General features: G+C 37.2%; 4 protein-coding genes across 4 annotated transcripts; 2 read left to right on the top strand and 2 right to left on the bottom strand.

The window, feature by feature from the left end:
* Positions 1 to 253: 253 nt before the first annotated feature.
* On the bottom strand, positions 254 to 4,413 carry LOC107703525 (cysteinyl leukotriene receptor 2-like). Its single transcript, XM_016506178.1, has 3 exons — positions 4,362 to 4,413; positions 2,399 to 2,485; positions 254 to 1,531 (listed from the first exon to the last, which is right to left on the bottom strand). The coding sequence occupies exon 3, from the start codon at positions 1,521 to 1,523 to the stop codon at positions 489 to 491; it is 1,035 nt and encodes a 344-aa protein (XP_016361664.1). The 5' UTR covers positions 1,524 to 1,531; positions 2,399 to 2,485; positions 4,362 to 4,413; the 3' UTR covers positions 254 to 488.
* Positions 4,104 to 27,686, bottom strand: LOC107703523 (retinoblastoma-associated protein-like). Its single transcript, XM_016506176.1, has 27 exons — positions 27,350 to 27,686; positions 26,358 to 26,478; positions 26,157 to 26,266; positions 25,875 to 26,009; positions 22,707 to 22,745; positions 22,539 to 22,588; positions 22,234 to 22,344; positions 21,618 to 21,760; positions 21,353 to 21,430; positions 20,903 to 21,012; positions 20,740 to 20,817; positions 20,122 to 20,209; positions 19,899 to 20,015; positions 19,113 to 19,169; positions 19,002 to 19,033; positions 18,808 to 18,884; positions 18,434 to 18,660; positions 9,627 to 9,742; positions 8,744 to 8,856; positions 7,911 to 8,056; positions 7,684 to 7,788; positions 7,435 to 7,548; positions 7,149 to 7,291; positions 6,909 to 6,939; positions 6,678 to 6,820; positions 6,547 to 6,593; positions 4,104 to 4,563 (listed from the first exon to the last, which is right to left on the bottom strand). Exons 1-27 carry the CDS (start codon positions 27,457 to 27,459, stop codon positions 4,493 to 4,495), a joined length of 2,712 nt encoding a protein of 903 aa, XP_016361662.1. The 5' UTR covers positions 27,460 to 27,686; the 3' UTR covers positions 4,104 to 4,492.
* On the top strand, positions 12,038 to 14,191 carry LOC107703524 (lysophosphatidic acid receptor 6-like). The gene has a single exon (XM_016506177.1). It carries the CDS (start codon positions 12,570 to 12,572, stop codon positions 13,611 to 13,613), a length of 1,044 nt encoding a protein of 347 aa, XP_016361663.1. The 5' UTR covers positions 12,038 to 12,569; the 3' UTR covers positions 13,614 to 14,191.
* Positions 16,223 to 18,418, top strand: LOC107703526 (lysophosphatidic acid receptor 6-like). The gene is made up of 2 exons (XM_016506179.1): positions 16,223 to 16,291; positions 17,196 to 18,418. Exon 2 carries the CDS (start codon positions 17,273 to 17,275, stop codon positions 18,230 to 18,232), a length of 960 nt encoding a protein of 319 aa, XP_016361665.1. The 5' UTR covers positions 16,223 to 16,291; positions 17,196 to 17,272; the 3' UTR covers positions 18,233 to 18,418.
* Positions 27,687 to 27,701: the final 15 nt, after the last annotated feature.

The raw sequence follows: 27,701 nt of genomic DNA, 5'->3' as shown, positions 1-27,701 counted from the left end.
ATGGTCATAAAGGGTCATTAGGGTTTATGGTATTGCGCTCTCATGGTGACAAAGTTGTAAAATTGAATACAGAAAAGGTTAGTATTTTTCCACACTAAATCATAACACGCATTTTACTTAAGTCTTGTGGCTATCCTACTGAAACAGCGAGTAGCCTATTTTAATGTTTACAAATTAGCCCTTCAGTTTCTTCGTAACCGCCTCATTGCAACCAAGATTTTTGCTTTTTTTTCATTTTTTTGAAAAATAGGGATCAGTTAAAATTAATTTGCAGAAATAACATTTTTGTTGAGTTTAACTAGTAATGAACCCAGAATATTCCTCTAATCACCATCAGTGTAAACACCTCTAAAGACAGATCAGTAAAACGTGACCTTTTCGTGCATCTGTTTATGAAGTACACAGAAGAATGAGGTACTTCTTGTGTGTTCTTTGTTTGTACTTCTGGTCTGTTCTTTGTTGATCTGATCTGTTCAACCATTTTCCATTCAGTTCTGCAAAACCCGTAACTCTTCCTGCTGTAAATTTCTCCCTGCAGCACAAGTGCTGGTTTTTCTTCCTCCTGTCCATTTAGCAAAGAATGATCGGAAATTTTCCCCAACGAAGAAGAAGAGAATAGGGTCCAGACAACTGTTAGCCGTGCACAAGCAATGCGCTATGACGGCAGCCTTACGGACTACCAAAATAAAGTCACACGAGTCTTTGTACCCATTTATCTGGCCATGCTTCTCAGTTGTTAAGAAGATTGTCCGCACTATGTGATACGGAAAAAAGCACACCAGAAAGATCCCAAGGCTGATGATGACCAGAGCGCAAGCCTTCTTCCTGCAAGGTCTGGTCCTACCGAGTGCAGGACTAGGCCTCAGAAGGTTCTTCGCAACCAAGACCGAGCAGAAAAGAACAACCACCAAAGGCAACACAAAGCCCACCGGAAATGCAACGTTGTTGATGAGGAGCAATTGGTCCACGTTGTCCTCCGCCAGCTCCAAACATCGAAAACTGCCTTCGTCTTGATGTTTTTTCTTAGTAAACAACAGTGGACTGCATGCCAAACCCATAAAGAGCCAAATGAGAGCACACACGATACCTGCGACGTAGTGCGTCTGTATGCGTATGTACAGGTACGGCCGCACCAGCGCCAGATAACGCAGGATGTTCAGGGCCACTAGGAAATACACAGAGCTGTACATATTCAGATAAAACACGTATGAGATTAATTTACAGGTGACGTGACCAAACATCCAGTGTGAGTTCAGTATGTAGTATGAGACCCTCAGGGGCAGAGAGGACACCAGCATGAGGTCTGATACTAACAGGTTCACCATTAACAAGCTGACTGGAGTGAAACTCTTCTGGGTCCTCCATTGGCTGAAGAAGACGCAGACAGATAAAGAGTGACCAACAAGTCCCATGACAAAAAAGAGTATGTATGCTGCAGGATACACTTGGCGTTTAAAGTAATCGGTGCTGTTGGAGCTCAAACAGGAGATGTTTTCCCTGAGCTCTGGAAAAGACGCATTCATGTCCTTCCCTGGAGAAAGATTACAAAGTTAGTTTTAGTGATTTAAAACAAGCAACAGAACAGTTCTTAAAGAGATAGATTACCATTATGTTGTTACAAACCTAACACTCTTCTTGAACACAAAAGAAGGTATACTGAGGAATGTTTTGGCCCATGAAAGTCAATGGGGTTCAAAACAAAACTAGACCCAACTGACTTTCATTGCATGGATGGAAAAAAACAGCAATTTACTTTTCAGAATATCTTTTGTTTCGAAGATGAAAGCAAGCAATTTTTTGGTTGAACTATCCCTATCTCTGCCTTACCTTAGGCATGATAATGTATAGACTCTTAAAAACTAGTTTTTTTTGTTGGCATCAATGGTTCCACAAAAAACCTTTAACATCCACAGAACCTTCCACAATATGTTCCTTTTAGTGGGAAAAAGGTTCTACATATTAAAGGTTCTTTTAAGAAATGTTCACAGAAAGGTTATTTGAAGAACTCAAAATGGTTGTTTTATGTTGCTTGACTCCGAAAACCCCGTTTTGGAGTCTTTATTATTAAGAGTGTAAGTGCTTTGCATTCTTACTGAAAGTTTTACGGTATGTACCATTTGCAGTTCACACTTTAATTTACCTTTACCTTTAAATGCAGTCTTGAAAACAGGTTTTTTTTATTCTAGTGTGAACAATCTCCATCACAATCCCAGTTAGTAGAGTCATATTAAAAATAAATCTTTATCTCAAATTACTTCTCTCCATAGTGGCCACATGCCATGTTAACACCCAGCTGAATGGTTTTGAACAATTACAACTGTAATTTAAAGCAAGTTTACGAGACACATTTATTATCTATATATATTTAACAGCAAACTATTAAAGCAAGACATGTTACCTTTTCTGCAGTGTGAAGAGGTGAAAGCAGGTCATCCAAAAGCGCACAGTTTTGTCACTAGCCAAACCAGCACAGCATTGTCAACTTCTAGAAGAGGTATGAGGTAGAAAACACAGTAGAAGGAGGATGTCCCAAGACCGGCCTCCCCATCATCACTTTAATCTGTTCAAAAGGACTGATTCAATTCCTTCTATAAGAACAGCAGCCACCCTTCTACTTGCATTGTTCAGTACGGCAGTTCTTTCAATTGCTGTAGATAAGTGTTTTGAATAATATGTCTTGATAAACAGCATTTATATAAAAGGTCCAAAGTCCAAAGCTTATCATTATGAGTTAAGTGACAGAAGCCATTTAGGTGCAAAACGAAACACTGGTTACTCTGAATTGTGCATGTCAGCTTTAAACCACAACAGTATATGCAGATGTGCATTTTACCGTCCCCCTTATTCGTTTCCTCATGTAATATGGAATTTAACCCAGTTATGCTGCACTAAACTTTCACAAGCACAAGCACTTGTGATGATGTACTGATAACCTTTTAAAAGAACCCACTGCTGACAAAGCAGAGCCTTTGTGAGCGTCTATGCTATGATGATAGCAGTACATTAAAAACCATAAATGACGTGATGGGGAATTTGAATGAACAAACTGCACTGAATTTCATCTTCTGCCTTCATGTATAGACATGTTCCAGTATTTGAGTCATGATCATTTCTAAACAGTAACCTACTTATGAAATACGTGATTTCACAACTATTGGGAAGCATGGATGAAAAGACGATTTCAAAGTAAAAATGATCAGGTTTCTAAAAAAAACAAGACACTAAGAGATTATTCTCTGAACTTTAAATACAACTAATGCGAGCAAGACATTTGCGAACTTCATTTCCTGACAAACAGCATTCCGGTAAGTAATATATCTGCCAACGCTTGCCTAAACAGTTCATCGAAAAAAACAAGTGTGATTTATCATTTTATCACCATGTGCTATGGCTACAGTCTCAGTTTATGGGAACAAGAGGCAGGTAAAGGTGCCACTGTCTTCCTTGAATCAAAACAGGACACATTTCATTGTTCTTAAACAAATCAGTTGTTAAACTTGAGGCATTACATAATTTTTAAAAAAAGAACATTTGAGGTATAACATTTTTTTTTTTTTATATTAGTAACAAAAGCTCTAAAACAATCTTAAAATCCAACAGCAAATACAACAACGCGGTCCAGGAAGAACATAAAAATCTCAGACAGATGACCGGCTGTGTTGACAAACACATGCACATCCACTTACACAACAATAACATACTAAAACCCCAGTAATGCTTAAACGGCAACAAATTTATAATACAGTTTCAAAATTAAATCATGCACAATGGGGTCCTCAAAGAAACAAGGCCATCACAATACATGATTAAAGGAAACACTGTTGTAAAATTTGATCTTACACCCTGTGTAAATCACAATTTCATGTACAGCAATGAGGAAAAGTAGGCAGCTCTAAAATTAATGAAAATAAGAGGGGAAAAAAAAAAAATTATCATGACACACTAAACCTGCCAGTTTTTATATGTTTGTAGATCAATTAATGGAATAGTTCACCCAAAAATTAAAATTGTGTCATCATTTACCCACCCTCAGGTTGTTCCAAATGTTAGTAACCAAACAGCCGATATACCCAACTGACTTTAATAGTATTTTTTCCCATACTATAGAAGTCAATGGAGTCCATCAACTGTTTGGTTACCAACATTCTTCAAAATATCTTCTCTGGTGTTCCGCAGGAGGAGGAAATTTATACAGGTTTGGAAAAAATTTGAGGGTCAGTAAATGATAACAGAATTTTTATTTTTGGGTCAACTATCCCAAAAATGAGGTATGTGTCATGTAATTTACTAAAAGAATAAAACCTCCTTCATGGACCCTCACACGCTTAAAAAAAACTAAAATGAAAACACAGAAAAAGCACCTGTGCTATTTCAGGAAATGCAGTGCAGGTGGAGGAGTCCAAAATGTAGTAGTAACAAAACACCCAGGCATGTGAACGTTTCCCTTTCAATGGTGGAGTGGTTTTTCTCAGGCAGTACAAAGTGGATTTATTTAGGGCTCTGGATGCTCTTTAACGGACTCCTCCTTCAGTTTCTGTTCCTGCATACGAGTACGTGTCGAGCCTGAAGGGACAAGAAGAAATGTTAAAGCAATAGCCTTTAACGTGATGCTGAATTATACAACAATGACTTGCATCTTTTGATTATGGTATTTCGCAACGTTTCTATCTGAATGTAATTAGGCGGAATAGAAAACAAATTCCATTTGTTGAATATTCAGCTGGAAAATATGGGATTCTTGACATTCTTAATTATAAAAGAAAAACTCTGATACTCACCAAGACTGCATTTATATGATGAATAATATAGTAAAAAAGTAATATTGAAAAATATTTCTACAATTTAAAATACATTTTCTATTTTAATATATTGGAAAATGTAATTTATGCATGTGATGGCAAAGCTGAATTTTCAGCATCCATTACTCCAGTCTTTAATGTCACATGACACTTCAGAAATCACTCTTAATCATTTTTTTGCAGGATATATATTAATACATAATAATAATACATTACAATCGTTCCAGTCCTGGGTGATGACTGCTCAATACAGCATTCCAAAATGCACAGCTGTTTTTGCTTTACATTTAATAGTGCAATAGAACTTCACGTTATTTGCATGTGAGAATGCATAAAAAAAGTGAAGTAATGCAAAAATATAGAGCAGGATGCATCCAAAACAAGATCAATATGAGGAACTTGTTATTAAGCGATTATTGTTTCTAGCAGAGCAACACACAGGTGTGTGTGTGTGTGTGTCTCAGCTGTTGTACAACAGCTTCTAATGTGGCTCAACAAATCAGAAGCGTTACATGATGTAAAGCTGTTATTGCACTGATGCCAGACTTACAAACAATATTTTCTTTTGGTTTGCATCCATCGATTTTCACATAAAAAGATAAAATAATCAAATATGCTGACGAACATTTAATTTCAGAAATATTTAATCAGATTTTTCCAAAGCTAAGCATTACCATGTGCTTCTTTAATGTACACTATCATTCACAGGGAATCTACAGGATTTCTACGATCAGATTTAAGACTTTTTAAGGCCTTTTAAGACCTGCACAAATAAAATAAAATACCGTATTATATTAATTTAAACAATTATTATCAATCATTACATTAATAAAATAACAAATATATTTTACTGTCTTAATTGTTCAGATTTTTATAATGCATTAGATACTTGTCAATCCACCAATTCACATTTACAACTCTGCTTGTTTGCTGCATAAAAATACGGATCTATTTTCACATCGGTCTGAACAAAAACAGCAGATGGGCAGATTGAAAATGCAAATTCATTCTCTGCCGAAACGTGCACCGCTCATAATTATTCAATGAAATCGTAGCCTTTTGAAGTTTCATCAAGCCATATTACATTTCTTGTCTTTCTGTCCCCAAATTTAAGACCTCTTGAAATCATAATTAAGACTTTCTTGTATAATTTAAGACTTTAAGGACCTGCGGAAACCCTGCATTCAAAAGTTTGGGGTGTCAGTAAGATGTTTTTGTTTTTTTTAATTAAAACTTTTCTTCAGCAAAGATGCATTAAATAGATCTGAAGTGACAGTCAAGACATTTATAATGTTACAAAAGATTTCCATTTCAAATAAATGCTGTTTTTGAACTTTATATTCAAAGAATCCTGAAAAAAAAAACAAGTGTTTTTAACATTGATAATAATAAGAAATGTCAAAATGTTGACCACCAAATCAGCATATTAGAATGATTTCTGAAGAATCATGTGACACTAATTCAGCCTGGCCATTATAGGAATAAATAACATATATATTCAAATTAAAACCATTTATTCTTTGAATTTCCTACTGTGATATGCAATCACTCAAGACAAAGGATTGTGGTTATACAACCAACCTCTAATTTGCACTATATAATAAAAACTAACATCTGACTCATAACAAAGAAAAAAAAAAAATCTACAGACAGGAGGAAGTGTGATGGCTTGAGTATTTTTGTGGTTCTGGGAAATCCAGCTCAAAATTTAGACAATAGACATGCACGAAGGTTGTAGGAAACGTACTCATCTCAGCCAGCTTCTGGATCAGTGTTGACTCGCCACTCGATTTGCTAAAAATGAACAAACATTCTCAATGATTCACTGGATTCAAACTTGGAGAGATAAATAAACAAAAAATAGAACATAAATCCCACCTTCCGTCCGCTTCATCTTGCCCATCCATGTCAAAGCGTAATCTCTTCAGGGGTTTGGGGGCGGAGCCTCCATTCAGACTCCTCTTGAGGGACCAATCGGTGCTGCTCACCATCTCATTAATTTTTTGAAATTTGTCTGCAGACTGTTGAGATGAAGAGAGAGATTTTTTATATAAAGTCTAACATATTTAAAATGGATTGAACATTCAATAACTGCTTTTCATCACTAACCCCAAAGGATTCGCCGATAGATATAAGAATTCTGTCCAGGACACCATAAAAGAAAAGATACAGCACAATTAATACACAAAAAAACAAACAAACTAGTCAACCTCATGCCTCATCCCAAAATAATAGCAAAAGATGAAAGTTATCTAGTCAAAAGACAATACAGCATTTAAAGTGTAAAGATTCTGTATCCAAAACTGATAAGAAGATCTCCTGAATCTAATGAGAGATGTGAACACAGACCTGCTCCGTGGGGTCATGACCACTGGGGACATACGGCTGCTTTTCAAAGGGGAGACATAGACGTTATTGCTGCCAGGCACCCGCAGAGGAGAGTTTTTATAGGGGCTGCAGGGGATGCGGGGAATGGGAGACAGAGGCGGCGGCTGGGAGACAAACAGAAACACCCTCAGGTCAACCAGAAGTCACTGTGAAGTCTTTAATTCATTTGAACATGACTTCAGGCTACTAGGGGGCAGTATAATACAAGTAAAGTTTGATTCAATGAAAGTAAAAGTGACCGCCTCACCCGAGGAGAGGAATACTGAAGAATGTTAGTCTTCAGCTTCTGCATGAAGACCAGGTTGTAGAAAACAATGATGGAGTCGTACTGTCCCTCTCTGATAAGCACACGCTTAAATGTCTGACACATTCGGGAAAAATAAAGCGAAAGATGGCTTGAATATTTGTTAATATCACTTTAGATTCAATCTTTTTGTATTTGAATGATCATCTGAATTAAATAATTTAAAAGGGAACAAGACAGATTGACTCTCACCTCCTGATTAGTATTAGGCATCTCTTTGTAAGCGGTCACAATCGTTTTGAAGCGCAAGTCCACGTTCTTCACCTTGCATATGGCATACATAGCCGACATAATCAACTGCAAAGAAAAGAGGGAGGAGAGGGTCAAGTTTTTAAAACATGACATTGAATAAACCGCAAAGCTAATAGAATGCAAATGCAGGTTATTATATAATTTATGAAAAAAAGAGCTGGTTGTACCTGGTCTAAGTGTCTGTCTCGCATTAATTCATACTCATTCTGAAGGGTGTGCTGAAGCAAGGTCCATATTATTGGCTCCAGTTCTGGGTGTGAGGTCAGCAGGTGCGAGAACAGTGTTTTCAGTCGCATGTAGGCCATCCTGTACACTGAAAAACAGAAAAAACAAACGGTTATTAAGTGTATGCATGTTCCTGTGGCTCAGTGGTAGAGCACTGTGTTAGCAGCGCAAAAGGGTTCAATTCCCAGGGAACACGCATACTGGTAAAAAATGTATAGCCTGAATGCACTGTAAGTCGCTTTGGATAAAAGCGTCTGCTAAATGCATAAATTATAAATTATTAAATTAAATGTATGTATATGTATGTATATATATATATATATATATATATATTGATTTTAGGAGAGCAAATCCAACGCTATGCTATTAATGCATGCTATTATAGCTTGTGTATAAACTAGAGGTCTTCTCGGGTCCTAAAATCTGTACCCGACCCGAATCACTTCTTACCCGAACCCGACGTGCATAAATTAAATTTTTTTTAAAGAAAAACCCGACCCGATGAAATTAGACCCGATGGCATTTATTTTCGAACCCGACTGGACCCGAACGTAAACGTGTGTACAGCCCACAAGGTATTTCTGAGCTCCGCTTTCAATTGTGACCAGTGGATTTGAAAAATAAACGTGATAGTCGGGTGATAGCTCGGGTCTCGGGTCGGACCTCGGGTTTTCGGATCCAAGTGGACCCGTGAAGACCTCTAGTATAAACCAACAACTTTAAATGTTCTTTTCAGAACTCACTGCATTTGAACGTAAACTTTGCTTTAACATACATTTTTTGTAGAAGAGGCTCAGAGAGTTTGAACGGAGTGCTTTGGTGCCTGGTGTGGGGGGCTCGGCCTCTGTTGCTGGGGGTTGTCGGCTCGGTCGAACAGGAGAGAGATACCTGAGCAAGGTGAGAAGGTTAAACACATCACATTCACATTTTGCCAATGAAAAGGAGATAAAAACGAGAGAGCTAATGAATGTCAGTGGTTAAAATACTGTTCAAATGTTTGAGAGATTTTTTTGAAGAACTTTTCCACGACATTCTGATTTATTGAGATGCACCTGTATATGTTTATATTTACCAGCTCATGGCATACATTCCCTGAAATTCAGACTCATGATCTTGGTGTTGTTAGTTGCATGCTCACTGTTTTTTTTAGCTTCATGTACACCAATTAAACATAATCCCTTCAAAATTCCCCAATAAAAGTCAAATCACATGATAAAATCATTTAGAAATCTAAGGAAATTAATCCCCTTTCTAAATAAAGATTTAAGATAAACGTTTTGCTAATCGGTGTTGAGGCATTTTGTGTCAAAGGCTGAGGGTAAGGTCCTAATGTTTGAGCGTTGATTCAGATGCAAGTTCACACCGGCAGAACAATCTTGTACTGAATTTGCTTTCCCATGCACTGGTTATGCAATAACTTCCTATGTTAGAATGGGGCACATTTCCTCTTTAACCCAAATTAATTTTATACACTGCAGCTGCATATACAGCATCCTCTGAATAGTGGTAGAAATTGACCCCAAAAGAGTTGATTCCTCAATTTAAACTATCCCTAGTATCAAATAATTGATTCTTTTACAAATGACGCTGTCCCCTCTTAAACAGGATGTTGTGAGTGGCTCAGAATTGCACAGTCCTAGTTCTGAGGGATGACTTACAGGTCAGCAGCGGTGTGGTTGTGATGCAGGGGTTGGTTTAGTGTCGCGGGGGGCTCTGCTTGTTCACCAGGTCCTTCCTCACGAGACTGTTTGAGGAGGTCAAAGAGAGGAGAGTCCTGCGCAGAAAAACAAGATGTTGAGTTACATCACTGATCCGAAACCAAAATAAAGGGGAACCGATTAGAGCAGTGTTTCGTGTAAACAATTCTTTTAAAATATTTTTAAATTGCTAAAAAGTTTAAAAAAGCATCTATTATATAATATCCATTTCTGATGTCGCCAATAATTAGAGAGATACACCGAAATTCCGGCTGCCGAAAATTAGTTCACCACTCAGGTTTCACGTGGTGTGACGCTCTGCGTATTATCCCGCTTTATGCATGTGCGCTCTGCTCAGTCGTGAGCTCTCCACTCATATACCGTTCTTGCTCATCGGAACAGCAAAGTCCACTCAAAAATCGAGCCAACAGGACACATTTATGTAGTACAGTATTGTTTCTGTTTGCAATAGCCGTACTGTGCTGTAACATGGTGTGGTAGCCTACAGTATATTGGGCAACTCTGGTAACGCTGCCCTCTCATTCACTGATCTGCTAACCGCTATGTTATGCTCACGTGTTCTGATAATAATAGCTTTCTAGGACTAAACATTATTTGGATAATTGGTAAAAACAAAAAAACGAAATCTCTTAATAGCCCTACTGTTAGACCTACCTGAAAAACTTAAAAGCAATTTATTTAATTTGTAGGCCTATCGTTATTTTTTATTTGTGCTATCATTAGTAATTGCTTTATTTGTTCTTATTTGATTACTGACTGCTTGTCATTTTTTATTCAATTCAAAGTTTGAAATCAAGCTATCTCGTGCTACTGCAACAAAATTACCCCACTGTAAAATCAAAAATACACTGAGTGAGCAAAAATTTGTGAAATAGCTAGTTATAATGGTAATTAAACAATGTTTACATATGAATAAAAGCCTACATTAAAATCTGTCATATAAATTGGTCTCTTCATTAGAAATTAGCTTACTGATTGCCACCATTGATGGACAATTTTTTTTTATAATATTAAAAATATCTGTATGACAGTATATTCTGCAGTTCTTCCCTGCTGTACCGAATATCTATACTTTTCAAAGTATCATATCGAAGTTAGAAATTCAAGTATTGTGACAAAATTAATTTTGTAGGGTGCCACAAATTTGTTAAAATTTCCAAAGGGTGCCACTACTAAAAAAAGGTTGGGAAACACTGGATTAGAGGACACAATGCATCTTATACTGAATGAGGCCCTGTTTGTAATTTAATTTGAACACTATGTGATTAAGAAATGTATTTATATATTTTACTCCCAAATTTTTTTTAAAATATTTATATTAATTATATTAAGCTATAAAAGACACTTTTAGAGATAAAAATAAATTAAAAATCTATTTTTTTCTTGGGGATTTAATTATTCACACTTCAATCTGTTTATAATGTGAACGATAAGAAAAGAGAAGGACAAATAAAAAGGTTCAATCTTTTTTTTACATTAGCAAGCTTTTTACTCAAATAATAAAAAAAGTATAATGAACTCCTGACACTCCCTTGATTTACAAGTTATTTGAGTTTGCATATTGTGTTGTATGTATGATGTCATGTGGAGTTAAATGTGTGAACTTTGGACTGGCAATCCCTCTTTGTATGTGCCTAGGAATCAATGAGCAATGTGCTCTTGCATACAACACACACACCCCTTATAACACATAAGAAACCACAAGGAAAAGGCAAAATAAAAACGACAAACCACTTTCTAGCAAAGGTCTGAACAATCAAGGGCCTCAAAATAAAAATGTCAAAACTAAATGTTGTATAACTATAATATATGCATTTCCCAAAAAGCTAATTTTCACAATGGGATTCATACTGATTTAGTATAAAAGTATAAAATTAGACAAATTAGTCTCAAAGACCACTCATTCTAGCAGTACAGAATCACAAATACTTAATGCACTTTACACAAACCTTTTTCTTTTTTATTGTGTAATTACCAATGATTCATGGTTTAGGGGCACCAATCTAGGATATGGATCTAGACCCCTGTACTATGCTAACAGCAGCAAAGAGTATCTACTATACATTATCTAATTATGTAACAAAGTAAACAAATGTGATTGAACAAAGGCAAAAAAAATCAACATTTTCTCTTTAATAGTACAGAAACGCTGCTCGCCCCTAATGGTCAAACATGATTCTAAAAGAAACAATCAAACCAATGTGAACTCTACGGGCAACTCATTCTCATGTCTGGTACGTGCATGAGAGAGTAACAGATTGAAAGGAGGTGCTTTAACTCCAGCCCCACCGTCTTGTCTGCCTTCCAGTCCTCCACAAGAAGAAAAACTCACTGCATAAACCACAGACTGAGCAGCAGGTTGGATACTAAAAGCCTCACATGGCTACAACAAAGTGACAGACTATGACCAAGATCTCGATGAGACAAAGATGATCACACTTCAAGTCACACAGTGATGGGAAGCCAATTAAAGGAACAAGAAACCAGGCTGGTTGGTGGAAATTTCACATTGCTCTTCTTTGTGAAGAAAGTCAACAGGCTATGTATGATTCATCCTTTCATGAAAGGCTCAAGACTGAAGTCAAGAATCTTGTAAGCATTTTGGTTCCTGTGCCGGTAACAAGGTGGCTATTTATAGAACCACACGCAAAGCATCCACCATACCTTGTTGAGAGGAAAAAGAAAGTAAACTGATGTGGTTTGCTCATGCAAATGCTTACGTGCACGCTTATGCAATTTGGTAAGAGTGGTAAGAAGGCAGCTCTGTGAAATGTATACACACTGGATTTGTATACTTTTACGTGGATCTTCATAGAATTTCAGGTTTCGGCTCTCTGACCTTTAAAAGCACTGACTGACTCCTTTTAAGCCAAACTCTAATCGATGACAATGACAGAGAAGAACTATTCAAGCTGTACCAATGATGACTTTAAATATGTGTTATACAGCTCCGTTTTCAGTATTGTCTTTATTCTCGGGCTGCTCTTCAACATGGTGGCCATGTACATTTTTGTTTGCAGACTGAAAATGCGCAACGAGACCACAACATACATGCTGAACCTTGTGGTCTCGGACACCCTCTTCGTCTTCAGCTTGCCTTTCAGGATGTTCTACTTTATTAACCGTCAGTGGCCTTTCGGCGACGCTCTCTGCAAAATCTCAGTGGCCTTGTTCTACACCAACATGTACGGCAGCATCCTCTTCCTCACGTGCATCAGCATAGACCGCTACCTGGCCATCGTTTACCCCTTCGCATCTAGAACATTGAGGACCAAGCGCAATGCTAGAATAGCCTGCTGTGTCATCTGGGTGGTTCTACTGTCGGGAAGCCTAACCGCAGGTTTCGTGATGGACACCACTTCATATACAAACAACAAAACATACTGTTTTGAAAACTACTCAAACTCCCAGTGGAAGTCCAAGGTATCAAAAGTCGTGGTGTTTTTGGAAACGGTGGGTTTCCTGATTCCGCTGATGATCAACTTGATCTGCTCTATGAGGGTCCTACAGACCTTACGACACCCAGAAAGCATCAACCGTGGAGGGCAGCTGAACAAGGCTAAGATATTGCGTATGATTGTGGTGCACTTGCTTATTTTTTGTTTTTGCTTCATTCCGTACAATGTCAATCTGGTCTTCTACACCCTGGTTCGAAGTCAGGTTATTACAAACTGCACTGTGGAGTCAGTGGTCCGGACAATTTATCCAATTGCATTTTGCATCGCCGTGACCAACTGTTGCTTTGACCCAGTGATCTATTACTTCACCTCCGAGACGATTCAGAACTCTATTAAACGGAAGTCTTACGCTGTCCGCAAAAACACGCTAAACAACACAATTGACAATAGTGTTAACAACAGAAGTGATTCGATGAATAAAATCACATCTCTTAAAGTTAAATTCATCACTGAAGAGTCTACAATATGACCAAAGTTCAGGCAGCAATTGTTTTTTTTTAGCATATTCTCATCTGACATACTCAGCCAATGTTAGTAATTGGTTGGCACAGGATATATTTGACTAATAACTAACTGAAGACTGCTGAACTTGTAACAGTATAAAGTCGGAGTATCATCTTGGTGCTAGAATGGATGTGTGTTTACAGACCAAACTCAACAAACATTTTTCTTAATGGATTATTGATCCTGTAATTGTATAAGAACTGTATATGACCGAGAACTGACAAAGAAAAAAAGCAGTATTTCTGTACAAAATGCTACATTTCAAGACAAACAACATTGAATGAGCCTTAAACTTTCTTGCTTCACCTTGAAAAACGGCAGCACTTTACATATGAATTAAAAATGAATATATTTTACAGCACTTAATAATCCAGGTTAATATTAATTTATAAATAACTATGTTAATTCATGTTCGTTCAAAATACACAATTTGTACAAAATGTATATGTACAAATTAACTAAATTGTTCAATGCTGTTGTTGTTCATTGTTATTTCATATAAGCTATTAAGTTAACGAAATGTTAATGGAACTTTATTGTAAAGTGTTGCCATCTAAACAAATTTCATTATTTTGTTTTACATTTAACTGTATTAATGCAATAAACCTCTAGTTTATGTATAGTAATATTCACAAAACTGCCAGTCTCTTGTAACAAATGACACTTGGGGTAAAAATGTTCTGATAAAATATTCTCATGTGTTGTTTCATGTTTATTCCTGGGAAAATCAGACAGTTTGTATTGTTTTTCAAGCCAAGTCACGATTAAGGTAAACAAATTCCATTATATCCATTTAGTCTGAGGACAAACAGTGAGAGGAAAAGGGAGTGACTCACAAGAATGATGACATTACGTGGGCTTTGGTCTACTGATTATATCAAGGTTTGTCAGTGCAAGAAATTAGGCTGCTGACGAACAGGTCTGCAGGGTGTGCCACTTATATACAGTTAGAGATTTACACAGCAATAGCTCAAGCAGTGTTTTATATATATTATATATACATAATGCATTTTATTTTTAAATATATTTTATTTATTCTTAAATACAGCTTTTAAAACATACCATGAAGGAACTGAATGACCCAAATCAAAGCTGCATTTCAGGAGCGTTGAACAGGACTGAACGAGTCCTGCTCCATCACTCAACACTGCATTCCTTGCGCAATCACATTCCCAGGGGGCACGCTCAGAAACTCTTTCAAATCATACCTCTAAAGGGCATTTTAAACAGTATGCGATTGGCAGCAGGCTTTGCATGTGATCTTACTGCCACAAACACACAAGCCTGAATGGAATGGAATGAGCCGGTGCAAGACATTAACTTCTTAAACTCTACAACACATCTGTAACTTTCACTCGGGTCCAATGTGTGAATATCTACAATGTTTGAGGGTTATCCATCTATAACAGGTCCTCAACTTAAACAAGAGAAGATAAAAAGGCCATTTAATCTGATACCACCTGTGAATCTTTGTGATGATCCATCAAGAAAACTCTGAGGAAACTCTCACTGAATCAGATAAGTGAGTCTTTGGACATGCAGACCAACTAATATTTCCTGTGTAGTGCTTAACATTTAAATAGGTCAAAACACGCGCTGTCCTGGGAAAATCCAGCTCGACTGTGACTTGCACAACAGATCCTTGGACCGAGACAGACAAGTGAAAGTAAGTTACTAAAGGGGATAAGAATGCAGTTAAAAATAAAATAAAATGTTTTAATAATTGTTTACTTTTTCCTTTAGAAAAATAAAATTTTCAACAAGTTGGAAATTAAATAGCCATGTCATTATGGAAAATGGATGGCATATGACGCAAACATTATTAAACTGGTTTTGTAGTTTAACACATTCTTACCAATGCTTTCACTGATGCTCACAAGTCATTTTTGCCATTTCTGCAAAACCTCATCTACGTTAGCCAGTTAGATAACATCATCTTTGCAACAGCAATAAACAAGGTGTCACAGAAAACCAAAAATGCTTGTACAAGATCAAAGTAAAATGTAAAAACAAGTGGCAATTTTTTTTTGGTGTTTTGTAAATCAACACATTGTATGAAACTGTGTGAATTCAGTTTGTTTCAAAAATAAAAATTAAGTAATATAAGTAAAATATGCTTACTGAGTGAATTTAAATCTGCAGTAAATAAAGCCCACATATCTTCCGTTTGACTTGTAAATGTAGTTTGTTTCAAAAATAAAAATTAAGTAATATAAGTAAATTATGCTTACTGAGTGAATTTAAATCTGCAGTAAATAAAGCCCACATATCTTCCGTTTGACTTGTAAATGTGAAGAAAACAAATATATTTTTAAAATTGAAACAGTATGATTAACAAAAGGTTCCAGCTGTATGTGTTTTTTTTTTGCTTACTATTTCAAGTAGATTGAGTCTGTGTCCAGAGCTGAACTACTATATTAATAATAAATCCACACATCCAGATTTGAACAGTTATATGGTACATGCATACACACACACACACACACACACACAAGTTTATTGATTTAGTGTGACAATATATAAAGACTTAATATCTGTTAAAGGCACCTTCACTCAAGCTTGACGGTGAACAGAGCATGTTCAACTAACCAAGAGAGATCGGAGTGAAGATTTAGATAAAGATGGATGAGATAAAGCAAAATGGTGAGCTTACTCTATCTATGCGATCTACGATTTTAAAATGTTATCTACAAATTTCCCATCAAGACTAGATTGCTCTATGAGTTTGTTAAAGTTTATTTATCTTTTACATGCTTTCATAATAAAAAACATTTTCTACCTGAAACTACCACATTATGTGCATTTCATTATACTGAATATAATGTAGAAACTTTAATTTTCCGTAAAGCTGATTTGCATCGTGAAAAGCGTTATACATATGAACTTGAATTGAATTTCTAGTAACACATAGCATATAACATAAGCAGTATATTTCAGCACCATACCTAAATAAAAAAAGTCTAAAATTATAAAAAATGTATAGATAAATTAGAAAAATTAACACTGAATAAGTCTTTCCATGTTTTTATACTAAGGTTAAACCAAACATTTCTGAAAGTATTCTTTAGTGTAGCAGACAAAATTCATTCATATTATTCAATCAATTTAACATTCATAAGACAAGTTTAAATGTGCATATTTACAATGTGTGCAAATAACAGGCAGTCTAATATTAAAGAAACTTCTAGGGTCCTTTACTGGCAGCAACGGCTGCTTTCTAAATGAAGTCCTCCTCTGTCATAATTCAATCAATTTACCTTTCCATCTCATAAACCCAGGTCATATAGAAACTGCCGCCCTTTCTGATTATGACCAGTTGAGAGCAGGTGGTTCACTTTATATGAAGAGGAAGTTGTAACTTTGTAAATTTCCTTCTACACTTCGAGGTGGCTATATGAAGAGGTGACACTCAATGGCACCTGGATTGTAACCAATTAAAAAATATATAATTCTAACACTATGGTGCCAGAAACCTCTTATTATATTATAATTAAAAATGTTAGTATCAGTATAACCGTACAGCCATTTTCCCTCTCGCCAAAGACAGGTTCTTCATTTGGTGCTGGACTGCAAGAAGCAGGTTTTGATTGATGCAAACAAAGGCCGGCCAAGCTGAAAGTGATCATGGATCTCCAAAACACAACGTACATATCTATTCAAGCCAAATGCATGGTGGACACAAGCTACCGCTTCACCTACTACAAGATCTCCTACAGCGTGATCTTCATATTCGGCGTAGTCAGCAATGCCACAGCGCTGCGGCGTTTCTGCCGGATGCCTCAAACCTTCACAAGCACGGCCATCTACATGGCCAACCTGGCCGCTGCAGATATCTTCTTTGTGATCTCTCTCCCCCTGCGAATCTATTATTACCACAACAAAGCCGCTAATACCTCCAACCACACCAACGACTGGTCTCCAGGAGGTGCTTTCTGTCAGCTGACCTTCACGTTGAAGTATATCAGCCTATACGGAGGAATCTTCTTCCTGGTTTGTATTGGAGTAGACCGCTACTTTGCCGTGGTTCACCCTCTACATCAGCACCTGAGGAAGGTTCGAACCACCCGTATGCTAAGCGTTGGGATCTGGTGCCTGGTCCTGGCCCTCAGCCTCACTCTGCCCTTTCTGTATTCGGCGGCATCCCGATGGAACAAGTCGTGCCTCTTGGATCCTTCTTCCAAACGCCACCGTACTATAATCCTAGCTGCTCTCGGCTTGGTGCAAATCGCCTATCTGTTGCCCGCATTGCTCCTGCTAATCAGCTACTGCAGCATACTCCGTGTGCTCTGCAGGCTGCCGCACCGAAGGAAGATCCGGCACCGACGCACACTCACCATCATCTACTGGGTCCTGGTGGTCTTTTTTGTCTGCTTTACCCCTTATCACCTCAATCTATTAGGTTACACTCTCACACAGGTGGGCCTTGTGCAGAGCTGCGGCCTGGCTCAAGTCACGAAAGTGCTCCATCCTGTAGTGCTCTCACTGGCCAGCACCAATTGCTGTCTAAACCCCCTCATTTACTATTTTTCCAGCAGCCTGGTTCACAAAGAGCCGACTGGCAGTAGAGGAAGTGCTAGTCAATGAGGTCTTTGCTCAGCAACGTCACAGACTCTAAACTAGAAATGGATGTAATGGACCATGAAAAGTTTTAAACATCATTTAAAGGACTACTCTGCTATTTCTTGTTGCAGAGTAGCTAAACTAAGTGGAATACTTGCTAAACACATGCTTCAGTGATTGAATGAAGGAAACAATCCACATAAATGGTAGCGGAAAGTTACTCACTGCTTTCCATGCGAGACTCTCCATGATGACATGTTCGCACTGCTCCAGGTGCTTCATCATATCATGTTTCAGGGTGGGCTCGGCTTTAATGAAGCTCTCGATCACCTTGTAGAAGTCAAAAGCAGGCAGTTGGAAGATGTCTAAGATCCAGGGGAAGCACAGATCAGTTTCGACGGAATCACTGGCTCCTGAGCTGCAGCCAAAACCTCCACTCTTTAAGGAGTTCCCTGGAAAAGGAAGCAACACATGTGGCTAATGTATACAAGATTTTTCTCTTAAATGCAATCTATAAACTGAAGCTAAAAAAAGACTTTGGGTCACACTATGAGTGTTTAAGGTTGTGGGAAAAAAAACAAACACTAAAAATGACTTACCAACATAGGTTGCCATAACAACTTCCAGGGCGCATGCAAGCAATGAGGTATGAAATGTTGCATTGTTGAGTAGTTTACTGAAAAAGGAAGTAACATGATTAATTGTCAGTGTATATTTCATAACAAAATTACAGATTATTTATGGCCATAATTATCTGATAAATGGCCTAAGATGCTGCTCATATTGTTCTTACCTGAAGTTTTGGACAGATATTCTCTTCTCCTCCTAAAAACAGCACAAATGTGACCACCAGAAAAAAAAAGTACAACTAAATAATATGATTGAAAGTTTCATTAAGGCTTACCGATTTAAGCATGGACTCCATGACTTTGTAGTAGAGCTGGGCACCAAGATTAAACCGCTGAAAACACAAAAAAATTTGTGCCTTTGTTGTACAAATTTACATTACCGTTCAAAAGTTTGGGTTTGAAAAAAAAAATAAAAAAAATTTGAGTTAAGATATTAATAAGATACGTTTTTTGAAAAAAGTCTCACCAAGGCTGCATTTCTTTGTTTATAAAAAACATTCAATAACATTGCTTAATATTATTACAATTTAAAATTACTTTTTTCTATTTGAATACATTTTAAAACGATTTCTTCCAGTGATGTTGAAGCAGAATTTTCAGCAGTCATTAATCCAGTCTTCAGTGTCACATAATCCTTCAGAAACTACTCTAATATGATGATTTGGTGCTCAAGAAACATTTCACATTATTATCCATGCATGATCAAATGGTTGTGCTGCTTAATATTTTTCTGAAAACTGTAGATCCATTTCTTTTCAGGATCTCAAAAGAACAGCATTTTTTAAATCTTTTGTTACTGTTGCCTTTGAACAATTTAATGCATCCTTGCTGAAAACTAGTATTAAAAATCTTACTGACCCCAAACTTACAAACAGTATTGAATATCTGAAAGTTATAAAATATGGATTCACAAACATTGAAATAATAACCACTGGCATTATGACAGCATTCACAAAAAGGCCTGATATTATCTGTTTCAAATTAGATGGAATTATCTACAGCCTTAACAGCATGACGGTGATAAATGTTAATAATAATAAAAAAAAAAAGGTTGACACTACCTTTCTGCCCAGCCCCTCACAGTGCTGGCCCACAGCCTGTGCAAACCTCTTGATGAAGACCTGACCCAGCTCTTCAACCCTCTTTCTGATCTCTTCGGTTGGGTCAACAGTGCAGTTCTGACAAACACATTACAAATAATACATATTATATATCACTTTGTTTCTGTATAATATAGATCTGGCTTTTCTGTCTAGGAAACAAAATATTTTTTAAAGGAAATACCTTGTAATAGAATAGGAGATTGCTTGAGGGCTGGTCACTGGCTGAGGTGAGATCAACCCTGAGCTGCTGTATGGAGTTCATTGCAGCCCTGGAGAAACAAAACAGGGAACATGAGTGAAAAGGAAAAAAGGTGCTGGCAGGACTTAAAATTGGACAAGTTTCCATTATGGTCAAATACTTTCAAGACATCCTTCAGTACAGGAAGGTCTAAACAAACTCAGAAGAGGTACTTTGCTCATATACATCCTTCATCCATTAGAGTAATATTAGTGTACCGAGTACCCAGGATAAGTTCAGAGCTTTGGGGTCCACGTGAAAACATCAAAACCAGATCTCAGAGGGAATCCCATCATGTGGCATAAGCTTAGTGCATTATAAAACTGTTGGGTGCACATCATACCATTCACACAAATGACTGTGACCCTGACTAGTGAGCAAATTCACAAGCTGTTTTTCTTCAAGAAAGGTTTCAAAGATTTAGGATCCTTCAGAAATCATTCTGATATGCTGGTTGGGTGCTTTTTTATTAATGTTGATAACTCACATTATATATAAAATAAATGTAGGAGAATTGTCTCATTCTTTCATGTTCTGGGTATTGAAGGAGCAAAGTCGCACCTGATTGGGGTCTGTGGAACTGGAATTGCAACGTCATCTCCAGACAGATTCTTTCTTGGAGTCATTTCCACCTTTGACCTATGAGGAATATTGATATTTACTTCGAAAACATACGTAGCTGCAAAAATGTATGACAACATGATTTTAATTTGATCACACTCACACTTCTGTTTTGTTGGGGGAAAGCGTCTCATCATCAACCAAGAACAACCTGGCATCAAAGTCCTTGTTTTTATGGTACAGCTCTTCATATTGCTTGGAAAGTGTTTCTATCTATAATAAAAGGAAAACAGATGGCCACAAGCATTACTTTAATTCAGACTTTGGAAGGAAATTGTATTGTATGCCTTTCTCATAGCTGTTACTTTAGTGTTAATAATCAGAGCTGAACCTGCAATACCATTCCTAATTATCACCATGCAAACAGAGAGTCTATAAAACTGTGTACATAGTACAACATGTAACAAGCTATAAAATACAAAACAGGCAAGTTCAAATTCATAGTCCAAGGTGGGAAGTACCCCATGGGGATTTGAATAGTTATCTAAAAACCTTATAGCTCTCAAAAGCAGAAGCAGCTTTTGTTAAACATCTTCCATTGTATATTACTCACAGGAGGAAGCACTTGGAGTCCTGAAAGACCCACAGAGTCCAGGAACGCACAGAATGTGGTCTGGTACACATTTTTCACCTGGAAAAGAAAATAATATGGCCTCTAGTAAGAAAAAAGAAAATGCTCCATGCATGCGATGAGCTACTATTCACGCATGGTCACGTAAATGCAGATGTGATTATGCAAATAAGATCTATTTTATGGACATAAGCTGTATTTGAAAGCATGCAACGGCTGATGGGATTGTGACTGAATGAGTGCCAACCTCATCCACACTGCAGTCGCTCTCCTTGCACAGTGTTTCCAGCAACTGCACATCCATCTCTGGAGGACGGGGTTTGGCTTTGCCCTGATTACGTCGGGATGTCCTGGTTGGAGGACTCAACGTGGATGAACTAACCGCTGACTCTGGAATGAAAACAGGAGAACAATTAGATCATTTTGCTTCTAATTTTGCAATTAGATAAAAAAAATAAGGGTGGTTAACCTCAAAATCTGATATATTAGGGTAGTTGCAAGCCAGAAAAGGGTGATCCTTGAGATCACTATGCCCTTGAGGAATGCACTTAACTACTTGTCGTTCCAAGTAAATAAGGCTGTTTTTAAGATGGCGTCACAAATGTAAGTCACATACATTTCAATGACCATATTTTTATAGCCAAATATGACACTAAAAAGATTGTTATGGTACTAAATTCTGCACATAGCAGCAGGAAAACACTGATAACAATAATTATTTGTATATGCCCAAAGTTTGTGGGGAAAAGGTTTCATGAAGTTTCTTAGTGAGTCATTCACAATATTTTTACTTATTATCTCAAATGGCATTTAAAACATTTGCTCCTGCTGTCTCCGAGCACAGGATGGTAAGGAAAACTCACTGTAGGGTGACTGAAGCAGAGAAGGAGTGAAACGCTTGGTGAAGTATTCCAGAACACACAGCAGCAATTGGAAGGCTATCACAAGGTCATCCTCCATCTGCAGAAATGTTCCTGTACAGGACAGATGACACAAAAACAAGAAGTGACAATGTGGCCATGAGGATACACTATCATATCCAGATCCAGAATCCAGAGAGAAGCTGGGGGAAACTCCACTCACAAAAGCAGAAACTGTAAACAAGTCTTGTTTACATCAACAAACAATAGAATGTGACAAATATTTCCATTTTTCCTTAATGACTCACCCTTGGCCAAGAGGAACATGGTCCAACTGCTTTCCCAAAGCTCTGTTCTCCTTGAAGGAAACATACATGGGGCAGTAAGATCACTGGCGTTTAATGGAACAACTCTAGAATCGTCTTTTGGTAACTACAGGTGGGCAAACAGCAGACTGAAACAGAATTTCTACTCACTTTGCTTTGTCAGGCTCTGCAGAGATTTTTTCACAAGTCCTGGAGGAAAATTAAAGATGGACTTTATGTTAGTCTCGGCATACTTGAACATTGCATGCACTAGAGGTGCACCAAAATGGCAGAAAAGTAAAATAAATAAATAAAATTATTATTAACAACAACAACAACAACATTATTAATAATAGCTATTAATAACAACAATAATACTTATTATTATTAGCTAAAAATAAAAATATTCACAAATATTTTATTACTTGTGTTGCTGTTGTTAAAAAAAGCTGTTTTTTTATGAAAGAAAAAAAAAAACTAAAAATCATGGCCAAAAATGTTTAACAAATATGTTTAACATTCAGTAAGATAATCTTTGACATGGAAGAAAGTAAAGTGAACTGAAAGCCGAATAAATAAAAGCACATAAAAAAAAACTATAACAACAACACAAATAAAAATACTTTTATTCCAAAATGCTAATTTATAACAAAAAAATAAAAAATATAAAAAATATATCTTGATTATTTACATTTAAATTTTGGTGCACATTAGCATGTACTGTATGTTATAATCACAATCAAAAACCAACATAAACCCACTGAACACTGAAACCCACATATAATGTCCAACAAGAGTTTATCGACTGTTATAGACATAAATGTGAAAATGTTATTTTCAATGCAGTGAGGAGGCTACCACAAATAACCACAGAGCCTGCTGGCACGAGGCACGAGAAACACAAAAACAAAGCACTACCCAGCAGCTTGACCACAGTCTTACATCCAACCACATATCTAGACTTTCTGTTCACCACTTATGAAGCACTGTTTTTCAGTAACTGCAGAAGAACAGACTGAACTGGGGCCAGCTGGCTCGAAATCAAAGGCAAATAACCCACAGAGCAGATTTGTCCTATACCGAGATGGCTGCTGCCACCTTCAGGTTTACAAATGACATGGAGAAACGTTTCATGTCTTTTTACCGTTCAAATGGACTAAGAAATGAATCAGCAAGTTATAATGCGGATCATGCAACAAAAAAGCTTAAGCAATTATCGAAGGCAAAACAGAAAACCGTTTTAATGCAGTAATACACAATAGGTTTCATCACCCAAAGAGTGACGTTAGATGAGTCACGCATTCTTCAAATGCGATGCAATGCATGCATTATCTAAAAAAAAGTGTCATGCTGAGGGAAGGGTGAGCACACCCTGAGGCATGCCCAAGCATCACCCGATTAGTAACCTTCAGTCCTTCACTGTAATGAGCTTATAAACCTTATATATCTTTGCATTCTGTATACATTCAGGGATAGTTAGTTTCTGTTTCCCTCTAAGATACAATCTTAAAAAAAAAAAAAAAACACATTCTAACAAATAACCACAGAGCCTGCTGGCACGAGGCACGAGAAACACAAAAACAAAGCACTACCCAGCAGCTTGACCACAGTCTTACATCCAACCACATATCTAGACTTTCTGTTCACCACTTATGAAGCACTGTTTTTCAGTAACTGCAGAAGAACAGACTGAACTGGGGCCAGCTGGCTCGAAATCAAAGGCAAATAACCCACAGAGCAGATTTGTCCTATACCGAGATGGCTGCTGCCACCTTCAGGTTTACAAATGACATGGAGAAACGTTTCATGTCTTTTTACCGTTCAAATGGACTAAGAAATGAATCAGCAAGTTATAATGCGGATCATGCAACAAAAAAGCTTAAGCAATTATCGAAGGCAAAACAGAAAACCGTTTTAATGCAGTAATACACAATAGGTTTCATCACCCAAAGAGTGACGTTAGATGAGTCACGCATTCTTCAAATGCGATGCAATGCATGCATTATCTAAAAAAAAGTGTCATGCTGAGGGAAGGGTGAGCACACCCTGAGGCATGCCCAAGCATCACCCGATTAGTAACCTTCAGTCCTTCACTGTAATGAGCTTATAAACCTTATATATCTTTGCATTCTGTATACATTCAGGGATAGTTAGTTTCTGTTTCCCTCTAAGATACAATCTTAAAAAAAAAAAAAAACCACATTCTAAATGAAAAGTCCACACCACAGCTATAACGATAACGACACAGAAGAACAATATTGGAATCAATTTCAGAACGATTTTTTCAAACTGAAAATTTTACAGACAATTGGAATCAATCCTGGTTTAAAAAGCTCAAGCATTTAAACCCTTGAGCAGACAACAATTTAAACAGACAACAAAACTGCAATGCATGCTTAACGTAATCAGAACATTATCATGTGTTGGTGTGGACAGAAATTTAATCAGCGTTATACTTCTCATTCGTGGTGTTAACGTGCCTTAAGCCATTAGCTATGTTCCCATCACCGTTTTTATGTTCATTTTAAAGTATCGCATCAGAAACGAGTGAAAGATATGCCAAATTTCAGGAAAAAATTCCCTTAGTTCATAAAAAAAATAAAAAAATGTACGCTTGCTTGAGGTAGTTCTTGTGCAAAAAAAAAAAAAATTAAATTAATTAATTAATTAATAATAATAATAAAAAAAAAAAAGGAGTTAATGCGAATTGGGAGATGGAAACACACTTGCCAAAAAAATTCCTCCATGTGCATCAAAAAAGTCATGTGACTTTGCGTGATGGGACGGGATAACTTGACTAACCAGCGGACTGATCTCGTTGCACAGCAAATCAAATGTGGTTTTGGGGGTTCTGTAATGCCTGAGCCAAAGTCTGTCATCACAGTATTTCTGTATAATTGCCTCCCAGAAATGATGATTTTGTTCTCTTTGACTCATTGGATGGAAACGGTGTTTTATTCACAAATGTTTTATGCGATATTCAAATTTTGTGCACAAGTTAAATTTGCAACTTTCGATGGAAACATAGTTATTGTATTTAAATGTCTGAACACATAAATGGAATGACTTTTGATACATAGAATGATGCATAGAATGATTTCTGAAAGATCATGTGACACTGAAGACTACTACACTTTACAGTATATTAAAATTGAAAACAGTTGTTTTAAATTGTAATAATATTTCACAATATTACAGTTTTTTATTTATTGACATAGTTGTCAGTAGATCCTGGTTGCTGATTAAATCAACAAAATGTCCAAACATTATTAAATTAATCATACGTTCATTATATATCACTAGTACAAATTTAAAACAAAACTGATCAACAACACTTACTTCACAAATCTTTGGTAGAGAGCCAGTGTCACATTGTACTTGTTCTCCAGTCGTTTCAAAGCAGTGTTCACTTTAGGGCTTATTGTGTCCACGTTTACATCCATCTTCCTCACGAGACTGATGAACTGCTTCACACTGCACAGAAAGGGCAACTTAATTAAAGTGTAGCACATGCATTATTAACACTTTAAAAGCATAACCACACTCTGACAGCCCAACCTGATCATCCTAAGCGAGAAAACCAGGACTTCTCCATGATATTTATTCATTTGCCACACATACCTTAGTCCAACTACTTTCAGGAACTGTGTGAAGGTGAGGCTGATGCCATCAAGCTCCATGCCTGCGATGAACAGACAAGCTCCCCACTGATGTCTGTTTGAATATGGCATCTAGCATGGAGGACACACACGTTTGTGTTAGTACACATTCATAAATGCAACTACACTAGATTGGTAGTGCAGATATGAGATGAAGGCGTACATTTGCCTTGTCCATTGACCTGATCTCCCTCTCCCAAATTCTCCACGCATGATCACAGATGGGATTGGTGGCCTGAAGCTCCTCACTCAGAGACACAAACTCAGGCTCCTTGTCCTTGTGTCTAGTAAAACAACACAGTTGACAGACATGAGTAAACACATTGTGAGGTGACTGACACTATTGTGGGGTGGTCGCCATACTGGCGCTGCTGGTCATGCAACATTGGTTATACACATAAATGCTTGTCAGCTGTTTAGGCACTACATGAGCCATATATGATCACTTTCCCTTTTGTATATTTTAATGAGTAAAGGTCAAAATAAGTATGTTTCATTTTTACATAAACATATCTATTACACTGAAAGACGATGGAACATTATTTCACCCATATTTCGACATTTTATTTTCACAAGTTATTTAAAACATTCAAGTTGATACTTTACTTGCATTTCTTATGATTTTTATGTATATAAAATCACTTTTGTCAATTTAATTTGATGCAGACCCCAAAATGGGATGTCTCCTCTTTGACCCTATATAGATGTACACATAACTGCTGAATTAAAAATGGTACGCAATATTTACTTGACATTTCTTTTAAAAGTGAAAACAGAAATTGTGCATCCCAAAACGCAAAATATAAGCTGATAACTGCTACTGTAATAATACCATACTGGTTAAATATTGGGTGCGTCCTAATTATCATGTTCTTACCAAAGTAACTAAACTATTAAAAACTATTTGTTAACAAAAAAATAGCAGCATAAACATGTTTAGAAATCGTCATTTGTAACGGTTACTTAGTTAACGTTACTACAATAAAAACAGTTTGTTTGTTTTTTTACATTTTTCTTAAGAAGACTGACATACTGTCGGTCGCTGGCTTCCTCTCCCAACATCATCAACAACTAAAGACTGTCTGTACTAATCATTCATTAGAGTCTATTGTGTCATAGAGGTTTACTTAAGACAGTCCCGCAGTACGACCTCACCGTTCAGGGCTCAGCACAGCGTTCTCGCTGTTGTCGGGAGATCCGCTCTTCATGTTTCCCTTCAGCTCTTTCTTCTGCGGGGTCCCGCTGCTGCGCTTCTTCGGCGGCATGTCGACTGTCTCGCGTTCACTCACAGCACAGCGAGCGATCACGAGCGGAGGGTTCGTGTTGATGTTGTTGTTGTGGTTGGATGTCGGAGCCTGAGATCGCTTGTTTGTGTCCGCAACTCTCTACTATTTCCTCTACTATCCAAAACGCGGGAAAATTGATCGACGCAACATCCGCCACTCTCGCGTCATATCCGGTTCTTGCGCCTTTTTACACTTGTGTCGTGTCCCTTTTGTGTTTTGGA

The sequence above is a fragment of the Sinocyclocheilus anshuiensis genome, unplaced genomic scaffold (genome assembly GCF_001515605.1).
Source record: "Sinocyclocheilus anshuiensis isolate Anshui unplaced genomic scaffold, SAMN03320099.WGS_v1.1 scaffold330, whole genome shotgun sequence".
In the NCBI taxonomy this organism is placed as follows: Eukaryota; Metazoa; Chordata; class Actinopteri; order Cypriniformes; family Cyprinidae; genus Sinocyclocheilus; species Sinocyclocheilus anshuiensis.
The sequence above is the reverse complement of the archived record's forward strand: the minus strand, read 5'-3'. Positions and strand labels throughout refer to the sequence as shown.

Excerpts from the sequence above, each read along its gene's own strand:
- LOC107703525 (XM_016506178.1), bottom strand. The coding sequence starts at position 1,523 with ATGAATGCGTCTTTTCCAGAGCTCAGGGAAAACATCTCCTGTTTGAGC.
- LOC107703524 (XM_016506177.1), top strand. The coding sequence starts at position 12,570 with ATGACAATGACAGAGAAGAACTATTCAAGCTGTACCAATGATGACTTT.
- LOC107703526 (XM_016506179.1), top strand. The coding sequence starts at position 17,273 with ATGGATCTCCAAAACACAACGTACATATCTATTCAAGCCAAATGCATG.
- LOC107703523 (XM_016506176.1), bottom strand. The coding sequence starts at position 27,459 with ATGCCGCCGAAGAAGCGCAGCAGCGGGACCCCGCAGAAGAAAGAGCTG. Across the intron at positions 26,010-26,156 it reads CTGAAAGTAGTTGGACTAAG|TGTGAAGCAGTTCATCAGTC; the intron begins GTATGTGTGGCA and ends CTTTCTGTGCAG. Across the intron at positions 21,013-21,352 it reads GACTCCAAGTGCTTCCTCCT|ATAGAAACACTTTCCAAGCA; the intron begins GTGAGTAATATA and ends CTTTTATTATAG.